Source organism: Rhinolophus ferrumequinum, chromosome 3 (assembly GCF_004115265.2).
Source record: "Rhinolophus ferrumequinum isolate MPI-CBG mRhiFer1 chromosome 3, mRhiFer1_v1.p, whole genome shotgun sequence".
Lineage (NCBI taxonomy): Eukaryota > Metazoa > Chordata > Mammalia > Chiroptera > Rhinolophidae > Rhinolophus > Rhinolophus ferrumequinum.
Window position 1 is genome coordinate 9,769,307 of NC_046286.1, and position 19,271 is coordinate 9,788,577.

General features: G+C 47.8%; 1 protein-coding gene across 3 annotated transcripts in view; it reads right to left on the reverse strand.

The window, feature by feature from the left end:
• MOCS1 (molybdenum cofactor synthesis 1) overlaps positions 1-16,125 on the reverse strand; it is a 36,782-nt gene extending 20,657 nt beyond the window's left edge. For all 3 annotated transcript variants that reach the window (XM_033102416.1, XM_033102415.1, XM_033102417.1), the window contains exons 1-3: positions 15,913-16,125; positions 8,904-9,030; positions 7,391-7,558 (exon numbers count right to left, since the gene is read on the reverse strand). In XM_033102416.1, the coding sequence (XP_032958307.1) occupies positions 7,391-7,558; positions 8,904-9,030; positions 15,913-16,035 (418 nt within the window). In that variant the 5' untranslated portion in view covers positions 16,036-16,125. The remainder of the gene's footprint in view (positions 1-7,390; positions 7,559-8,903; positions 9,031-15,912) is intronic.
• Between the last annotated feature and the right edge of the window lie 3,146 nt (positions 16,126-19,271).

Below are 19,271 nucleotides of genomic sequence, written 5' to 3' on the forward strand. Positions count from 1 at the left end.
GACTGTATCTGTCTGAATCCTAGCATAAAATAGAATTCATCCCAGATGGTTAAAATAGACTTTATTGAAAGGACTACTTACAAGGGTATGGGCAGAAGGAAGGACCCCAACAATGAGTGGTACAGTGTTCAGACTAGCAACACTGGGCATCCATTACTGTGCCTAAGGCCAAAATGACATGGGGGCGGGGATTAAGTCAGGAGTCCAATTAAGTCACTATGGAGGAAAAGCTAACCTGTGGGAGTTTTAGTTCTGGAGGGAATTCAGCTAGTGTCAAAAACCCAGTAGAAACAGAGCAGGGAGCAATAAAAACAGCCTGATTTCAGTGGCTCAACCCATCAGGAACCCAAAAGGCAAGGGACCCTGAGCGATGATGTCCCTTGGGGTCAGCCATCTAGAGCAAAAAGCAAGGCAAAGGAGGTTGACTGCTGTGGGACGATGGGTGTATGAATAAAAATGATATTAAGTCTCCCCAGTTTGATATATAGATTTAATGCAATTAAAATCCCAACAGATACACAAACAATGGACAATCTGAAAAGGGAATTATAAAAACAGTTCCATTTATAAGAGCACCAAAAATAAATAAGTTAAATGCTTAGGAATTAACTTAACCAAGGTGAAAGACTTTAAGAATGAAAACTACAAAACCTTGCTGAAAGAAATTGAAGACATAAATAAATGGAAACATATCCTATGTGCATGGGTTGGAACACTTATTGTTAAATGTCACTATTACCCAAAGCGATCTGTAGGAACAGTGTAATCCCTATCAAAATCCCAATGACTTTTTTTTGTAGAAATAGAAAAGCCCATTCTAAAATTCATATGGAATCGCAAGAGACTCTGAATAGCCAAAACAATCTTGAAAAAGAAGAACAAACCTGGAGGACTCACACTTCCTGATTTCAAAACCTATTACAAAGCTACAATAATCAAAACAGCGTGGCATCAGCATAAAGAGAGACACATAGGCCAATGGAATGGAATAGAGAGCCCAGAAATTAACCCTCACATTTACAGTCAAATGATAGTTAAGGAGATTGCCAAGACCATTCAATGGGGAAAGGACAGTCTTTTCAACAAATGGTGCTGGGAAAACCAGATATCCACAGGCAAAAGAATGAAGTTAGACCCTTACCTAACACCATTTACAAAAATTAACTAAAAATGGTTCAAGGGCCTAAATATAATTTCTAACACAATAAAACTCTTGGGAAAAAAATCATAGGACAAAAGCTTCATGACATTGGGTTTGACAACGATTTCTGGATATGATGACACCAAAGACACAGGCAACCAAAGGAAAAAAAAGACAAATTGGACTTGACAAAAATTTAAAAATTTTGTGCATCAAAAGACATTATCCATAGAGTTAAAAGCAACCCACCGAATGGGAGAAAATATGTGCAAATCATTTATCTGTAAGGGATTAATATCCAGAATAATAGAAAACTCCTAAAACTCAATAACAAAACAACCCAATTAACAAATGGGCAAGACTTAAATTATTTTTTTCCAAAGCAGATATACCAATGGCCAACAAGCACATGAAAAGATGTTCGATATCACTAATTATTAGGGAAATGAAAATCAAAACTACAATGAGATATCACCTCACATCAGTTAGGATGGCTGCTATCAAAAAAATATAAAACAAATGTTGGCAAGAACGTAGAGAAACTGGAACCCTTATCACTGTTCGTAGGGATGTAAAATGGTACAACCACTATGAAAAACAGTATGGAAGTGCCTCAATTAAAAATAGAGCTACCAGATAAGCCAACACATCTACTTCTACTATCTCTTTGAAAGCAGTATGTCTAAGAGGTATTTCTAGCAGCCTTATCCACAATAGCTAAAACATGGAAGCAACCCAAGTTGACCAACGTATGGATCATCAATACATGGTATTCATACAATGAACTATTATTCAGACTTACAATGAAAGAAAATTCTGCAATACATTATAACATAGATGAACTCTGAGGACCTTATGCTAAGTGAAATAAGCCGGTCACAAAAGACAAATACTGTATGATTCCATTTATATGAGGTTCTTAGAGGAGCCAAAAATCATAAACACAGAAAGTATAATGGTGGCTGCCAGGCTCTGGGGGGCAAAGGGGAGAATGGGGAGTTATTGTTTAACAGGTATAGAGTTTCAGACTTACAAGATGAAAAGAGTTATAAATATGGATGTTGGTCATGGCTCTACAGCAATGTGGACATATTTAATACTACTGAGCCATGCAGTTCAAAATGGTTAAAAGGGTAAATTTTATGTGATATGTATTTGAAAACAACGAAAAAAGGAAAATAATCCCAACAGAATTTTCCATTGAACTTGGTAAGCTGATTCTAGAATTCACATGGGCAAAGCTCAGTCAGTACAACTAAAGCACTGCTGAAAAATAAAAAGGACTGGCCCTACCAGGTAATGGATACAGTGCTACAGTGATTAAGACTAAAGGATGTTGGCATAGAGATAAACAAACCGACAGAACAGAACAGAATCCCAAACAGAACAACGCCCACATGGCAGATTTAGAGAGGAAGTGGAGACTACTTCATAAAAAGGAACTAGAGGAAAGGACTATCACATGGAAAAAAAAAAAAAAAGGAAATTGGATTCCCCCAAATCATCCACAGATGAACTAAGGACTTAAATGCCAAAAGCAAAATGTTAACTCTTTTAGGGGAAACATAGGTAGTTGTTCGGGGAGGTGTTTCATTAACAAGATACAGAAAGCATGAACCATAAAAGATAAAACTGATAAATTTAAGAACTATTGCTTAAAAGAATTGTTACACCAAATGTGGCATGATTTTTCAAACTGGGAGAAGATGTTTGCAACATATATAAATAAATGTAAGAACTGCTATTGCTTAAAAGAATTGTTACACCAAATGTGGCATGGAAGATGTTTGCAACATATATAAAGAACTTTTACCAAACCAAGATAAAAAGATACATAACCAAATAGAATAGAAAAATGGGCAAAAGGCATGATCCTGTACTTCACAGAAAAAGAAATATATGTGGCTTATAAACATGTGAAGGGATGGGTGGCCTCATTCTTAAACAGGGAAATACAAATTAAGACGACATCAAATAACATTTTATACCCATCAAATGGCAAAACTCCAGACGATAATACTGAGTATAGGGAAAGTCGTGGTTTGAGAGGGTCTCATGTTCTGCTGCTGGTAACAGAGTAAATTAACACAACCGCTTTATAAAATAATGCCAAATTGTTTTCCATAGTTAAACATTCATACCTTCTATAACCCAACCAGTTCATTCCTAGAGAAACTATACACCAGGACACAACAACGAGAATAAAAATGTTTAAAACAACCATGTTTATAACATCAAAAAACTGGCAGTGACCCTACTGGAGAACGTGTGGTAGGTTCACATAATGGAACAGTAGATCGCAGAGTAAAGGAACTTTGGGTGCAACTCAGGGCGAATGTCAATTGTGGCAAAAGAGTAAGTTCCAAATGACTACACACGGCATGATACTTGCAAAGTTCAAAACACTAGATCGCATTTTTGAAAAGCAATGAGAAACACAATATTTAGGGGTGTTTCCCTTGGAGGGGGGAGGTACAGGGCAGAGAAGTCCACATAGGCGGTTAAAAGGTATTGCCAGTTTTATTTAAAAAAAAAAAAATTTGGTGGGGTAGTGGGTTGCCTTAGAATTCATAATATTGTTAAAACATATAAATACATTATATGTTTGAATAAATGAAACAGGCTATGCATGGACCAAAATGATGCCTAGCTCATCAACTAAGGATTAGGATTGAATCGATTTCTATGCAACTAGAGTCCATCGAAATATGAAACGAAATAAAAAATTTCAGCCTTGTTCAAAACCCCTCAATGTTCCCCCATTGCATTGGGGTTCCCATGGGGCTTGAAGCTGTAAGATGCAGATGCTCCCTATGTATTCATTTCTTCAACATAACAGGAGGGAAGAAGGGAGGGAGGGAAGGAGGAAGGAAAAAAAGGAGGAAGGGAGGAAAGGAAGTGCAATATAAAAGGAAAAGGCTGCAGGACCAAGTGTTCATAAGCTAAGCAAAGCTTGTACGACAAGGGCAGGTCGTTCTTGAAGTGAGGATCCAAAACAAGCGCTCTGCAAACTATCATAGTTTTTGTGTATTTCCTTCCCTTTTTCTTATTGCCCAACGTTCACTATGCAACATAGCAGCCGCGAGTAGCTATTAAATGAATTACAATGTAATCAAGGTACAGTTCAGCTCCTCAGTCACACTAGTCCTGTCCAGAGCTCAAGGCTACGTGTGGCTACCGGCTACCATATCAGACACCGCAGATACGGAACATTTCCACCATCTCAGGAAGTTCTGTTGGACAGTGCTGCTTTAAACACATCTCAGATGAAAAGTAGGGGCAGAGGAACTTGTTCACACATAAGTGGGGTTGGAGGAGTGCCAGAGAGTCTAGGGGTTCGGAGAGAGAATCACAGATAACAGCAGAGAGCCAGGGAGCGTGAAGCTGTCTTCCCATGGGACTCCTGCAGCACCGGACCAAGGCTGACAGCTTCAGGCAGGGACAGGAAGGGATCAGGACGGCCGGCTCAGAGAAACCTGACAGCGTGTCACAGCCCCCTGGGTGAGCTCTCTGGAAACTCACCTGGGAGGGTGGGGACAAGTGTTTGTGAACATCCCAGCTGACTCCTGTTCCCTCCCTCAGCCTAACCCTTCTCCCCTCCCAGCACCCACCTTCAAGGCCGATTTGCTCTGAAGATCTTCCGGTGAAGATCAAAGAAGCTAGGCTGGGAGATGTCAAAGTGTTAGCAAGCACAGCTCCACAGGAATTCAAGGCACTGCAGCAGCCATTCATTTTGGGGCACTGGCAGGGAGAGGAGGGTGCAGTCTTTCCCCATCAACCCACCCCCTTGGAGGCAGGAGGGAAACCCTGCCCCTGCAGCTGGGGGCTTGTCCTAACTAGGATCTAGGCTGATCACCCCCTGCCCCCCATCCTATCAGCCAGGACCAATGACCATAGACCCTCACAGCAGGAAAGCCCTAAGGTGGCAGATGCACAGAGGAGGAAACTGAGGCCCAGGGTGGGAAAGGAACCAGCACTGGTTCACACGACTTGGCAGCCGCAGGGCAGGAACAGGGCTGCCAACGTCCCTGGCTCCCAATCCCCCACTATGCAAGTCGGCAGCTGCCGTGGAGAGCTCTGCCTCCTCATGTCTGTGCCCAGCCATCCGTCTCTGACCATCAATGATCCCCACCCCCTCTGTTCTTCCACAGGCCCTGGCACAGAACATAAGGATGTAAGGTGGAACCGGTGCCAGAGGGCAAAGTGGCCTGAACGACAGGGGTGGGCCTGGCAGTCCGCCAGGTTCAGCAAGTTCAAGCCCTTTCCTGGAAGCCAGCCTCCCTTTCGGCTCTGAGGAGCCACCAGGAACAGGGGGTCAGCCACCCTGGGACAGCTTGTCCAGCCCAGAAATAATGGCAGGATCCCAGGTCAAGTGACCAGTGGGGGCTGGAGGGAACTGGCCACAGGGAAGGAGGGAGGGGAGGCTGGCAGGGGTTCCCTGGGCCCCTCCTTGCGGCTCTCTGTGCTCACTCCTTATCAAATGGCTGTTTCTAGTTACTTCTGCCAATGGGCTGTGGGACCTCGAGGGCAGGGCCTGCAGCTCATTCACCGTGTGCCCCATCACAGTACCAGGCACTCCAGAGGTTTCCTGAGCCAGTGAGGGAGGCAGAGAGCTGAGGGTTGGGGGGTCGCACCCAGAGCAGCTGGGGTGGATTGAGGGTGGAGGATTCACCAGTCAAGAACACGGACCCTTATTTTTCTCCGATTTCATCATCTACTGTTACATGAACCAAGGTCTCTCTCTCCTGAACTTGGGGCTTAGACGCAGTCAAGGCCGCCCCTTGCAGAGCAATAGCCATGTGCAAGCACGTCCTTCTCATTTCCCGCCCCGCGCCAACCCTCTACGGTAGGTAACCGACCTCTGTCCTAAGGCTTGCAATGGATTTTAAAAGTGGCCCAAAAGTATGCTGCCAGCAAGAGGCACAGCTGAGACTCACACCTCAGTAAGTCATACTTCAGAGATCGTACTTTGAACCACTCTCCATTCTTCCTACAAATCCCAGTGAGCACCTTCTGCCCGTCGGCCACGTTCCTAGGTGTTGTGAACAAACCCTGCCACGACTTCCTGAGAGTGCTCACGCCAGTTAATGGAGGAGATAGATAACACAAGAAAGGAAGGAAGGGAGGGAGGGAACGAGGGACGGAAGGAAGGAAGAAGGAGAAACATACAACCAAGTAACATCAGGAGACAAACACTATTAAAAAAAAAAAAAGGCAGGATAATGGGATAGCGTAGGAATTGCCACGCTTTTTCTGCGAAAGGCCAGATGGTAAATATTTTTGGTTTTGCTGGCCACGTGGTCTCTGTTGCAACATTAAAAAAAAAAAAAAAGGCAAGATAATGGGATAGCGTAGGAATTGCCACGCTTTTTCTGCCAAAGGCCAGATAGTAAATATTTTTGGCTTTGCTGGCCACGTGGTCTCTGTTGCAACTACTCAACTCTGCAAACACAGCATGGGGCACATGGAAATAAGTGGTGTGGCTATGTCCCAATAAAACTTTATTAATGAACAGTGAATGCAGGATTTCACATAATTCTCACGTGCCGTACATGTTATTCTGTTGATTTTTGTTTTCTTCCCTGTCTTCAGAAACATAAAAACCATTCTTTGCTCGCAGGCCCCACAGAAACAGGTAGATTGGCCCAGATTAGGTCTGTGGGCTGTACCTTGTGAACTCCTGGGACAGAGCGTGGGAGGGTGTCTATGTAGTGACGCACTTTATTTTTCTTATGTTTCAGGTGATAAGTGAACACCTGTATGAGGGGCTGTCCTTTAGATAGAGCGCTCCAGGCGGCCTCCTTAAGGAGATGACGTCTGAGCAGAGACCTGAAGGAGGTAGGCAGTGAGCCCTGTGCTCCCAGGAAGGGAGCAGCAAGTGCACAGGCCTGGCGGTGTGACTGGAGTGGGGACCGGGGGCCGAGGGGCCGGCACGAGGTCGCAGAGGCCAGCAGGAGCCAGGTCACCGTGAGCCTCCTGACCCTGCGGAGGACTTCAGTCCAAACGCGACAGACAGCAAGCCTCTGGGCTCCGGCACTTACTAGCTTTGTGGCCTCGGGCAAGTTATGGACCGTTTCTGGGCCTCGCGTCCTAACAATATGTGAATGACGGCACCTGTCAGAGGGTGGAAGGACCAAGTGCACATAATGCTCTAAATGAACGTCAGCTGCTGAGATTGGTCTTAATACGTGAGTTCAGCTGGACGCGGCAGAAGCTGGGGGCAGTGGTGACAGCTTTCGGCAAACTCACCCACGATGTCCACCACGTCCGGCCGGATGAGCGGCTCTCCCCCCGTCAGCCGGATCTTATCAACGCCTTCTTTCACAAACAGCCGTGCGAGCATCAGAATCTCCTCTGTGGTCAGCAGGTCAACCTTGGGGGTCAGGGGGACACCCTCCTCGGGCATGCAGTACTGACCTGAAAGGAAGAGAAGGGACGTGGAGGCAGGAAATAATGGCAGAGGTCTGCCGGCCCCAAGGCCAGCACCGCCTCCTGAACCCCACCTAACAGTGAGGAGAGACCCAGCAGTAAGGTCTGCGGTGGTACAGACCTTAGGACAGAGTCTCCCTGGGCCTCACCTTTCTCATTGATGGAATGTGAACACTCCCTCCCCACAGCAATATGCCTCTGTCGGGGAGCTGAGGGTACAGGTTAAAGAAGATAAACTAGGCTGAGAGCAGAGCCTTGCTTGGGGTAGGCAGAGGCCGAGACGCTTGTTCCCTCAGTTCTGGGCCCATTCCCTCTAGTGTTGTTCACCCTGCTTCATTCATCTGTTCTGGCAAACAGGTACCCATCCCCGGGTGTGCCATGAGGTGAAAGAGGCTGGGAGGTACCCTCTGGCCTGGTAAAAGCCACTGTCCTCTGTAGCTCCAGGTGTTCCTATGAACAACTTGTCTATCTCAGGCTATCGTCAGGTTGGAAAACTGAGGTACTCCTCCTTGAGGGTGAGTAAGCAGAATGAGGTGAACGAGGTGAGTCCTGGCAGCTGGGAGGGCGCCGTGCCCTACAGTCAGTTCCCGCGGCACAGTGCTGCCGAGGATTGGGCCAAGATCTGGTAGAGGGTCACTTAGCCCAGGTAGTGAAGGCTCCAGGATAGAACAGGTAAGAATGTCAGGATATCAGTACTGCATGGTGCCAGTACTGCTTGGTTAAACATTTACTGTACACACATACAGGCATTTCTCGGGCCATGAAGTAAACACCTTTCTTATCATGCGCTACAGTGGAAGGAAGGGAGGGAGGGGGCACATGGATTTTGGAAGTCCCTCCCCAGTGATAAACCCCCAGAGTGCATGGGATTATGAAATGAAGACTCTGTGTATCAGCTTGGCCCCAGACAACTTGTGTCATGAGACTGGGTGTCCCCACGGCTGGCAGGGTTGGCATGGGCACTGCTGTGTATCTTACATGTTTGTAGTGTCCAGCACGGCCACCGGGCCAGGTCCTGAATGCTGGGCACTCCAGGGCCACAGGAGGGAGGAAGAAAGAATCCTGGAGAGTGGGAGATCCACATCCCATCGTATCCTAACCGCAATGGCTGTTCTCAAATCTAATCCCAAGTACAACCCCTTCCGGGATCATGAAACTAAGCCTTGACCTATCGTGTCCCTGAAGCCCACCTGGCAAGCAAGGAAGACGGACGGATGGGGAAGTAGTTAGACAGAGGAATTGGGAGGATTGAGAAGGATGCCTGGTCCTGGAGAGTGCAGAAGCTGCTTCAACAGAGGGACGGAAGCCCAGGGAGGGCCCGGGAAAGACTCACATCTGAGGTTGCACTTCTCGGTGAGGGAGATCCGCAGGTAGCTGTGTTGCCTGCCGAAGCTGTCAGTGAGGAAGGCAGAGAAGGGGACCGGGTGCTCCCTCAGGAACTGCCTCCGCCTGGACAGCTCCTGCAGTGACAGGGTAGGGAGGAAAGGTGGATAGTATGCTTTGGCTGGAGGAGAGGAGCTGGGAGAGCCTACCTGGGGAGAACCCACCTGGCGAGAACCCACCTGGGGACAGCTCAGCTGGGGATGGCCCACCTGGGGATGGTCCACCATGGGGACACATCCCTGTCTCATCAACCACCCTGTCCCTCATCTCTGACATCTGTACAGCACCTCTAACTTTTCCATCCATATGGGCTCCACAGTCCTGGGGGAGCTGCGAGGGCCCTTGGTTCACAGATTGGGAGACAGGCCTGAGGGGAAGGGCCTGTCCCCAGGTTCCAGCACTCGGCCCATGGCTGTGGGACCACTGCAGGGCATAATGCCCTCCCTCTCCCACCTTAAAGGAAGCCTGTCCAGGAACAAACATCGCTACTATCTCTTGGACGGGCCACTGGGAGAGAATGAGCCACTAGGCACCTAGTAACCACACCGACTGGCAAGCAGGTCCAGAACAGAGGAGGGAGGGAGGAAGAAGGTAACAGAGAGGGATGGGGACACCACTGCTCCACTGCCTGGGACTCGGTGAGCCTCTTCTCCTGGGTTGCCTTACCTTTACAACAGGAGATAGGAGCTCAAAGCAAAATGAATAACTCTAGGGACTGGGTGTCACACAGCTGGCTCCTTTAACTACCTCCCTGTTGGTTGGGCTCCTTGGGGCATCCCCCCTGCCCAGGAGCACCCAACAGGCCAAGCCATCAGGAGCAGCTGGGAAGGGTATACCGGGGGAGGGCTCCCCTCATGCAGAACGACTTTGGGGTAAGGACAGCACCACCAGGAAGACCTGCAGAAGAAATGAGGCCACCAGCCGCGAGGAAGACAGAATGAAGGGGCCAGGATGACCACATGCAAAGACTACTCCAGTCTATCCTTCACCCTACCCGTGGCTAGAATGAAGGATTACGCACCCACAGTCTGGAGCCTAAGGGGGAGGAGATTGCTGCAGGGTCCGTGCAAGGCCCAGCCTCCTGCTGGAGAGAGAATGGAGGCAGCCGACCTCACTCTTTCCCAAGTCTAATGGAGGATGTTCTCCTGCCTTGAGAGCACATTCCTGGGTCATGACAGATGCTAATGAGATAATTGCTCCAAGAAGACACATTTGCAAAGCATCTTAAAGTTCCAAAAACATGTTCTCTGTTCAATTCCCACACCTACCCCACAGAGGATGATTATAACTAAGGCTTGGATGGGGCCCAAGAACACCGTTGGCAGAACTAAGATTCAAATCCAGATCTTCTGATTCCAAGATCTAAATTCTTTCCTCTAATTGCACAGGGCGAGTCCGAGAAGGTACGTGGGATGGTACACAAGGCAAAGAGAAGTCATTTTTCTAGAATCCTTAGAACGAAGAAATCATAACCTCGGCAGTCATCCATGAGGCCTACAGACAGTGCTCTGGGTGGGGGGCAAGAACCCCCAGTTTCTGGGACAGGTGTGACCTTATATACTAGCAAATTTCCCTAACTCCTGAAGGCCTGTTTTTCCAGTTACAAAATACAAAAAGAGTAATGGGCGATGGGAAGGGAAGAGATCCAGGAAGCTGGTAGGTAAACACCTGGGATTATCAAGAAAGCAGAAGACCGTGGGCCCACCTGCCTGAGGTCCAGGGTAACTAACTGTTCACCTGCACCCAGGAGGGAGAAACACTTAGTTCAGTGACCTCCTCAGCCCTGGCTGTACATTACAACCATCTGGGGAAGCATAAGAAAAAAATTCCCCCGGTGACTAAGTAAATTTAATCTCTGAGCGTTTGTGTTTTTAATCTCTCCAGGTGATTCTAACGTACAGCCAAGAGCCATAGACTGACTCAGGAGGTCAGTCTGTGTGTGGGGGGGCTCCCATAAAACTGGCCTCACTCTGCTCACTAGGAGACCAGTTTCCCACATCCTCCCAGAAACCCTGCTCCCAGGCCCAGGACAAGCAAGCAGCAGTCACTTCTCTGCACTGCAGTCTGCTATCATCATAACAATGCCTGCCTCCCTCTCTGCTCACTCAGGGCACTTCCGTCGGTAACCTGGGAGCTGAGGCAAGGGACGCGGCAGTCAAGCGTCCCATTGGCCGACAGAGTCCAGGAGAGAAGACACCTGGGAATGTGGATTTCTGGCAGAGTTGCACCCTCTTCCCCATCAACAGTTCTCTGCAGTTCATTACCGTTAGTCACTTCAAACCTCACCTCCTCACTTTGCCAAGATGCCCTGCCTCACGCACCTCTTAACGTATAGGGGAGGTGGCTGGGTGAGAGAGAAGCCAAAATAAATCCAGGAACTGGGAGAGAACCAATGAGTGTGACTCAGCAAAAACAGGGAGGAAGCAGTGTAATAGGGCAATCAAGAGCGGAATTAGGCAGGCTGGCTTTCTCTTTTGAGACCTCGAGTGACCTTATCTAAATTCATTCAGACTCGGTACTGACCCAGCCTCCTACATACATTCTCTCTCATTCTCCCTCCCTCCATCCCTCCCTGTCTGTCTCTCTCTCTCTCTCTCCCCACCCCCCCCCAGGCTTGCAAACTCATCACTTGGATATTAATAAGCCTCAACCCTGTCTGTTTTCTCCTCCCACACTGAACGTGCTACTTTCGTTTTTCTAGTGTTTTTCCTTTCCCTTACACCCACCAGAACACAAAATACCAGTATCCGTCAAAGGAGCCCAGAGAGAATTACCACCAGAGTAAACAATGCCTCTCCCCTGTCCAGAAGGGCTGGGACGTGTCAGAAGTAGAATGACCTCAACTGTTCATATTCCCAGGGCGTCAGCCTGGACGGGGCGGTTTACCCTGTGTGAGAAACCCTCCTGCCTGATTCGTATCCAGGAGTCTACACTGTATGGTGGTAGCAAGTGTCAAATCACGGTGTCAAGGAACAAAGAGGCAGGTCCCTAATCCAAAGAGAAAAGCCGTGTGTGCAAAACCCATTTACATGGGGGGGTCATCATTCACTTTCAGACTGAGCTCTACTATAAGGTGGTTTAGCTTAGCACAGTGGTTCTCAGCTCTGCTTGCCCGTCAAAATCACCCAAAGAGCTTCTAAGAAGTACTGATGCCAGAGCCCCACCAAAGAGTCTCACTCAGTTGCTCTAGGATGGGCCCCAGCTTTGGTTTTTTGTTTGTTCGCTGTGCTTCAACTTCCTACTCTGCAGCCCGACCTCAGAACCACTGGCCCAGCCATACCAGGATCAGGTGCCTTTTTGCTCCAGGGGGAGTTGTTGTGGTTCTGAGCTCAGGCTTTGGGGTCAGGTAAACCTGAATTACAAGCTTGGCTCTGTTAACTAAGTGGCTGTTGCGCAAGTCACCCAGTTCTATAAGCCTTAGTTTCCTCATCCATAAAGTATGCTTAATAATTCTACCTAACTCAACTGGAGGTGTTCCCGTCACAGAGGAGGTATTAAATAGATGATGGTTGCCATTTTCTTAATATAACTCCTACTTGCATATTTTCAGGCGTCAAGCAAATATTCACGAGCACCAGCTGTGTGTGCTGCGACTAGCTTTCCCACTCTGGTCAGCACCTCCAGCCCTGGCCTTCCAACCCTACTTCGTGGCAGAAGGGCCATGGCTGGGGTTTCGGAACTGCTGTCACCACCCAAAGCAGGACAGTGGGGTCTGAGCCGCACTCAGGACCACGACTACTCGTGCTAATAACCAGCTGCTTACCTTTTGTTACTAGTTATCTCTTATCTACCTACCCAGTGAAGACTCAGGAAGAGTGCGGTGGGGAAGGATGGTAAAGGAGTGAGTTAAGTGAGGGACCCTACCCTCAAAGTGCCTCCCCTACTAGTCAGTCACTAACCTTGGACATTTAATTTCAATGACAAAGGCCAGACCCCAAATAGCTAGAGTGTAACAGAGTAGCAGAGTTGTGCAGGAGAAAAAGCACATGCCAAACTCCAATGTCAGTAGCCCTGATTTACCTGCTTTTGCAATGATGTACATCTGGGTGCCGCAAAATCAAGCTCTACTAAGTGAGAGGACCGAGCCCCAGGCCTAGCTCCTCCCCCTCCCTTCATCCCCACCCTCAGTGTGAGGTCTTCACATCTAAGGCTCCCATCAAGGAGTGTCACACTCTACTGAAGCAAAGATTGTGAGAAGCTGGGGGTGTGGGAGTCAAGATCATCCCTTGCTTCTTCTCCAACTTCTTTCCCTTTGTATGTCCCCTCCTGCTTTCTCCTACACCCAGTTGCTCCCTGCAGAGCCCCCTCTCCACCATGTGCTCTTCCTGGCCCTTTGAACAGCTGGGTACCTCTGCCTTGCACAGAGTCCCTCTCTCCCCTGCCCTGAGACAGCAGGCCCAGGACTGGAGGCCAACTGTCTGTTACCCCAACAATGGCTGCATGGAGCCTGAGAGGGAGAAAGATGGGTGTCGTGCTTCTGGACAGGGGTAAGCCCTGCAGAGTAGACTGGCCACCCCAATCAGGATGGCAGGTAGCTGTGTCTTCCCTTCCCACCTCCCCACTTACCTACCTAGCACCACTTCACTTTTCTACCTGTACAAGCTGCTCAACCTTCCTCAAAGCAAACCCCAGGCCTCCTTTCCACCGTCCTCACAGCCAGCTCCCACCTCTCTCACACCTACACGCTGACGCTCAAAATGGTAGGTGCCCAGTGGCTTTCCGCTCTGTTTCTCCAAGCACCCCACACCCCCATGCCAAACCAGAGGGCCAGGGCCCTCTGGCGGGTGTGGCAAAAGGCACCCTTCAGGATGGGAAGAGGGATAGGGGTCCCAGAGGCCCTCACCCCTGCTCTTGCCAACTGGCAAGCTCTGGGGATAGGTTGAACATATATATGTCCAGACTTGTCTCACCTCTGAGATTCTGTTAAAGACATTCTGTGCCCACCCCCACTGTACAGAGATGGGCTGGTCCAACCCTCTGGTTTTAAAGACATGCAGAGAGAGGAAGTAACAGCCCCAGGAGCCGCGTGAAATTGGAGGCAGAGGAAAGGTGAAAACTTGGGGTTCCCTGTCCACTGCTCTACTATTCCAGGTGACCCCTCATTAGTTGGGTTTCAAACAGCCAAAAACATCCACTAATTGCACTGCCTGCAGAGCACCACGTTAAGCAATGTGGGGAAATACTTAGAAAACCAAGGGAGCATCCAGCACTCAAGGAGCAACCCGTCTGCTGAGAATAACCCTACTGGGGAACACCCAGGATGGAGGTCAAATAGACTAGCTTGAATGTCCAGATGGGAGGGGACTAATGGGACACAGCATGGGCCTATCCCCAGAGCTTGCCAGCGTGAGGGCATCTGGAACCCCTATCCCCCTTCCCTTCCTGAGTGGCAACAAAGATAATAATTGCAACATATATATATATATATATATATATAACAGCACTTACATGTGCCAGGCTTTGTTCTAAGTGTGTGTGTGTGTGTGTGTGTGTACATGCATGCACATTAACTCTTAATCCTTATAACCCCTGATGGAACAGACACTATTATTCCCACTTTACAGACAAGAAGACTGAGGCACTGAGAAGTGAAGTTCACACACCTAGTAAGTGGTAGGGCTGGGATTCAACTCTAGGCATTCTGCTCCAGAGTCCATATTCTAATTACGGCTCCCCTTACAGAATAAAGGAAAGCGTAGGGGCAGCCTCTCTCTCTGTTCTCCCCACAGGGAAGAAGCAGGAGCACAGGCTCTACAGTTTGAGTACCTTCTCCCTTACTTTATGGCTTGTGACTTCAGAGAAGTTAACTTCAATAAGGACTCACCACTGAAATACAGACATCTACTAACTTCACATGATGTACAAAATAAATTATGTACAAAATAAGTTAGGGGCAGGAGGAAGAAGAAACTTCATTTTTTCTGAATTGTTTAAAGATCTCTCAGCAATCTTTGCCTTCCTCTTTTTCCCTCAATGGAGTTCAGAGGTCAAGGATACTGAAAAACTTCTCCACTTCCCAGCGATGCAGACTGCTCATCTGAGGATCCCAGAGGAGATCAGATTTGGGGAAACCAAGTAAAGCCGAGGCCCACCCCCTCAGTGAGCAGTAGTGCGGGGTGGGAGGGGAACGTGATCTAATGAAGCCAGGATATGAAGCCTTGTGCTAGGACATGGGGAAAGAATGACCAGATGGCTCTACAAATAAGGTTTCAGCAAAGGTTTTCAGCAGAAGCGATGCTTCTCCCAAAATTATTCCCTAACTACATGAACAAAAGAACAACAAACTTAAAATGTGCTGTGACAGGAATCTCTCTGAGGGGTGCTGTCAAGGACTGACAGGGCCTATCCCAGCCCTAAAGAGATACCAGAATCCTTAACCTGGAAGAGCCCATGCTGCTCTAGAAGGAGGCTGAACCCTCCTATGGGAAATAAAAACGAAACAAAAAAAGTCAGAGCCCTGTGACTACAGAAGTGACAGCTGACTTGGCGGCACCAAGGTGACATTTTTAGTCAGTGTCACACTATACAGCAGGGTGTCACAGGAACACCTGATCATACACCTGATCGCACCTCCACTGGGGGAAAGGGAGGAAAATGTTTAAGGGAGAGGTTGAGTGTGAGGCAGCGCTGAGAGGGGTACTAACAACATCTCATAGGACCCGAAGTCCTACCCACCTGCTCCCCACCTCTGGTAGCAACGCACACCCGGAAAGGGTTGCACAGCTGGGTGGGCAGGGAGATTTTTAAGTGAGACCCCAAGGAGCGTCCCCCACCCGTTGGGGTAGCGGGTGAGACTGGGTAGTCTATCTAGAGAATATCATTCCACTCCTCTCCTCACCCCCAATCAAGCGCCCAGGGGTCCCTCCCAGAAGCGGCAGCCTCAGCCGGCCCTGAGTGCTCCTCTCGGAATCAGGGTCAGCTTGCCAGGCCATCCTCTCCCGGGACGCGGGCAGGCTCACCTCCGCTGCAGATTGGGAGGGATCCCCGGGGCGGGGCTGCGTCACTGGAGCTCCTGAGTTGCAGCTCCGGATGCTGGACCTCAGGACCCGCCGCACCATCCGGGACACCACTGGCGCCGCCATGAAGCCTCCTGGCTTGGGTGAGACTGCACTAGGAAGCTGGCTTCAGTAGCACACTAGCCCCGGGACTTGCTGCCCTGGGTCATCAAAGCAGAAGCGAGGGTGGGGGTGGGGACCGCTCAGCCAATCGGCGAGGGCTCCGCGCCGCGCAGCCTTCTGGGAGTTGTAGTCCACTCCCTCTACTCTTGTCCTAGGCCGGGTAAGGCGTTCTGGTGCTTAGAAAGCACAAGTTCGAATTCAGAGATCCCAGGTCTTTTCTTGCAGGCTTCTCTGGCTGCTCTGGTGCTTAGGTCGTGGTGTGACTGGCACAAAGTGCCAGTGAATTCAGTGCGAATGAATGAAGCATTGCTTTGGGCCAAAATCTAAGGAGAAGCCAAAACAAGTCGGTTGTCAAGATAAATAGTATTTTAATGCAATATTTTGCAAAGACAGAATCAAAACAAAAAAGTCCATAATGAACATGATATCGACATTTTATATGACAACAAGATTTGACCTTGCACATTTATGACTCAGCTCACTCTCTCCACTGTAGTGTAGGCTCTGGTTGTAGGATGGTTAACTCCCTCTTTTAAGATACATTTATCCAATTGTGTCCCCAAAGGACATTAACAATCTCGGCCTCTCGTTTTTAAAAAGGAGCATATGGAAAGAAGTCATAGAATAAGTGGATATAATTTTTGGAATGTTTCCTACACACCAAGCAGCATGTTAGGCATCATTTAATACTTACAATAAACCCTGCAATTAATAGAATGTCAATTTTGCAACCGAGGCTTAGACAGGTTAGGTCGTTTTTCCAAAGTTGCATAGTTGATAGGTGACAAAACTGAGATTTAAACCCAGGACAATCTGATTCCTAAAGTCAAGATTCAGTATGTATCAGGAACGGGGTGAGAGGATTGGGTGTGGGGGTAAGGCGGGTATCTCTTTCTCTTTATCAAAAACAAAGAGCTATAGTCTTCTAAGATTTTGGATGGTAATGGCCACTCGATAATTAACCTATCTACTAAGATTCATTATGCTCAAACTAGTCTATCTGTTGTATCCAAAATTCTATCATTGTGGAATTACAAGAATCAAACATAGACTGGAACATCCTAGCTGCCAAGTGCATGTTAGGAAATGGGGATACAGTCCCTGGTCTTGAAGAATTGACAGAGTAGTGGAGAGAAAAGGATAACTGACTACGTATGACTGATTTGTACAAATGCAGCACGACTGTCAGAAACTCTGGGATGATTTTAGCCTTAGACTCAGGGTGAGTTTCTTATGATGTTATTCAAAGTTCAGACAGTACGTTGCAGGGGGTGAGTGAATATCTGGGTATGTTTGACACTGGTGGGGACAGGCCAGACAGAAGTCTATTTGCAAAGGGCCTGAAGACCTACTGAGGACAGTTCAAGCTCTGCCCACTGCTAAATGTGATGTGTGAATTTACCAAGGGCGGTGGGTGTTGGGGTAAGGAGAACAAAAAACTTATTTTTTTTTTTTTTTTTTTTTTAGCTATGAGGCCTGAAGAATTTCAGGAAAGCACTCAACCTCAAGAAAAAGCGATATGACATAATGAACTAGATCCAGTAGTAAGTCCTTAGAATTCTATGTCGGTTCTTAATCAACTCTGTTGCCAGCGATATAAGTTTCTTATGACGGCTCTAACAAGTTATCACAAATTGGTGGCTTAAAACAAAATTCTTCTCTTTCAGTTCTAGAGGCCAGACTCTGAAAGAAGTTATGTGGGGCGAAAATCAACATGTTGACAGGCACACTCCCTCTGGAGGCTCTAGGGGATAATCCCTTTTCTTTGTCTTTTCCAGCATCCAGAGCTGCATTCCCTGGCTTGTGGTCCATGCTCCTATCTTTAAAGCCAGCAGAGTAGCGTTTTTCTCTCTGTCACTCTACCTCCATCTGCTTTCATCCCATGGCCTGCTTCTCTTCTGTCTTAAATCTGTCTCTGCCCCCTTCTTATAAGGACATTTTTCATTGTATTTAGAGAGCACCTGGGTAATCCAGATGAGTGTTACATTGTGGATCCTGCTGTTACAGGAAAAGAGGGTCCTTGGCTTAGCGCAGGAAAGAATGCAAACATGAGCTGGTGTAGAGTTCAAAGTAAAAGTACATTTGTTTAGCTGAGAGTAAGAAAAGAAAGGCCACTCCACAGACAGAGTGGCCACAGAGAGAGCGGAGGTCTCTAATCGCTAGTGGAAGAGAGATCTCCCTTGATCCCCTGGGGCTAGGGTTTACATGTGTTTCTTTCTTTTTTAAATTGGGGAATTTGGGGGAACAGTATGTTTTTCCAGGGTCCATCAGCTCCAAGTCATTGTCCTTCAATCTAGTTGTGGAGGGCGCAGCTCAGCTCCAAGTCCAGTTGCCGTTTTCAGTCTTAGTTGCAGGGGGCGCCATCCCATGTGAGAATCGAACCGCAACCCTGTTGTTCAGAGCTCGGGCCCTAACCAACTGAGCCATCCGGCCGCCCTTATATGTGTTTCTTGTTTCCATGGAAAACTTCTACAAGGTACCAGCAGAATAGGGGCAGGTTTACCCTTAACTTTTGTAAGGTAAACCCTGTGGCTAGTTTGGAATAGGTTTAATTATGGGAACAGCCGTAATGGGATCTCTTTGCTCAACAGGCTTCAGACGGTCTGTTCTGTGTGATTGGTTAACATGTCCCCAAGTGCTGTGTCTGGCAACACGCAGGCTGCAGGCTTGGAATCCAACCTCCTAGTTTCTTCTTCTGTAAAAATAGTCCTCATGCCTCTTTCCTATATTGTTACTTGGGAAGACAGGTGGAGAGACAAAAGTGGTAGGATAGAGAAAGGGGTATCTACCAGTTGACCAGAAACAAGATCACTAGAGATAATTAAACTGTAAGGTGTTAAATCTTTTAAACGAACCCCTGATAACAATCTTGTGTCCTCACACATATTCCCACTCTTTGAGCCTGTCTAAAATACAAGTTGCATGAAGCCTTTCTAGATTCCACCCTCTTCATCTATATATGTGATTGACCTCACGTGGCTATTGAACACTTGAAATCTGGCTAGTGTGACTGAGGAACTGAATTTCTAATTTTATTAAAGTTTAATTAATTTAAATGTAAATGGCCATGGGTGGCTAGTAGCTACTCTATTGCTCAGCATCATTCTGGAAGCTTGTTTTCCTCTCAGGAAGCAGAATTAATTCCCTTCCACTTGCATCTGGGTAGGTTTGTAACGGGCTGGTAACCAACAGCACATGGC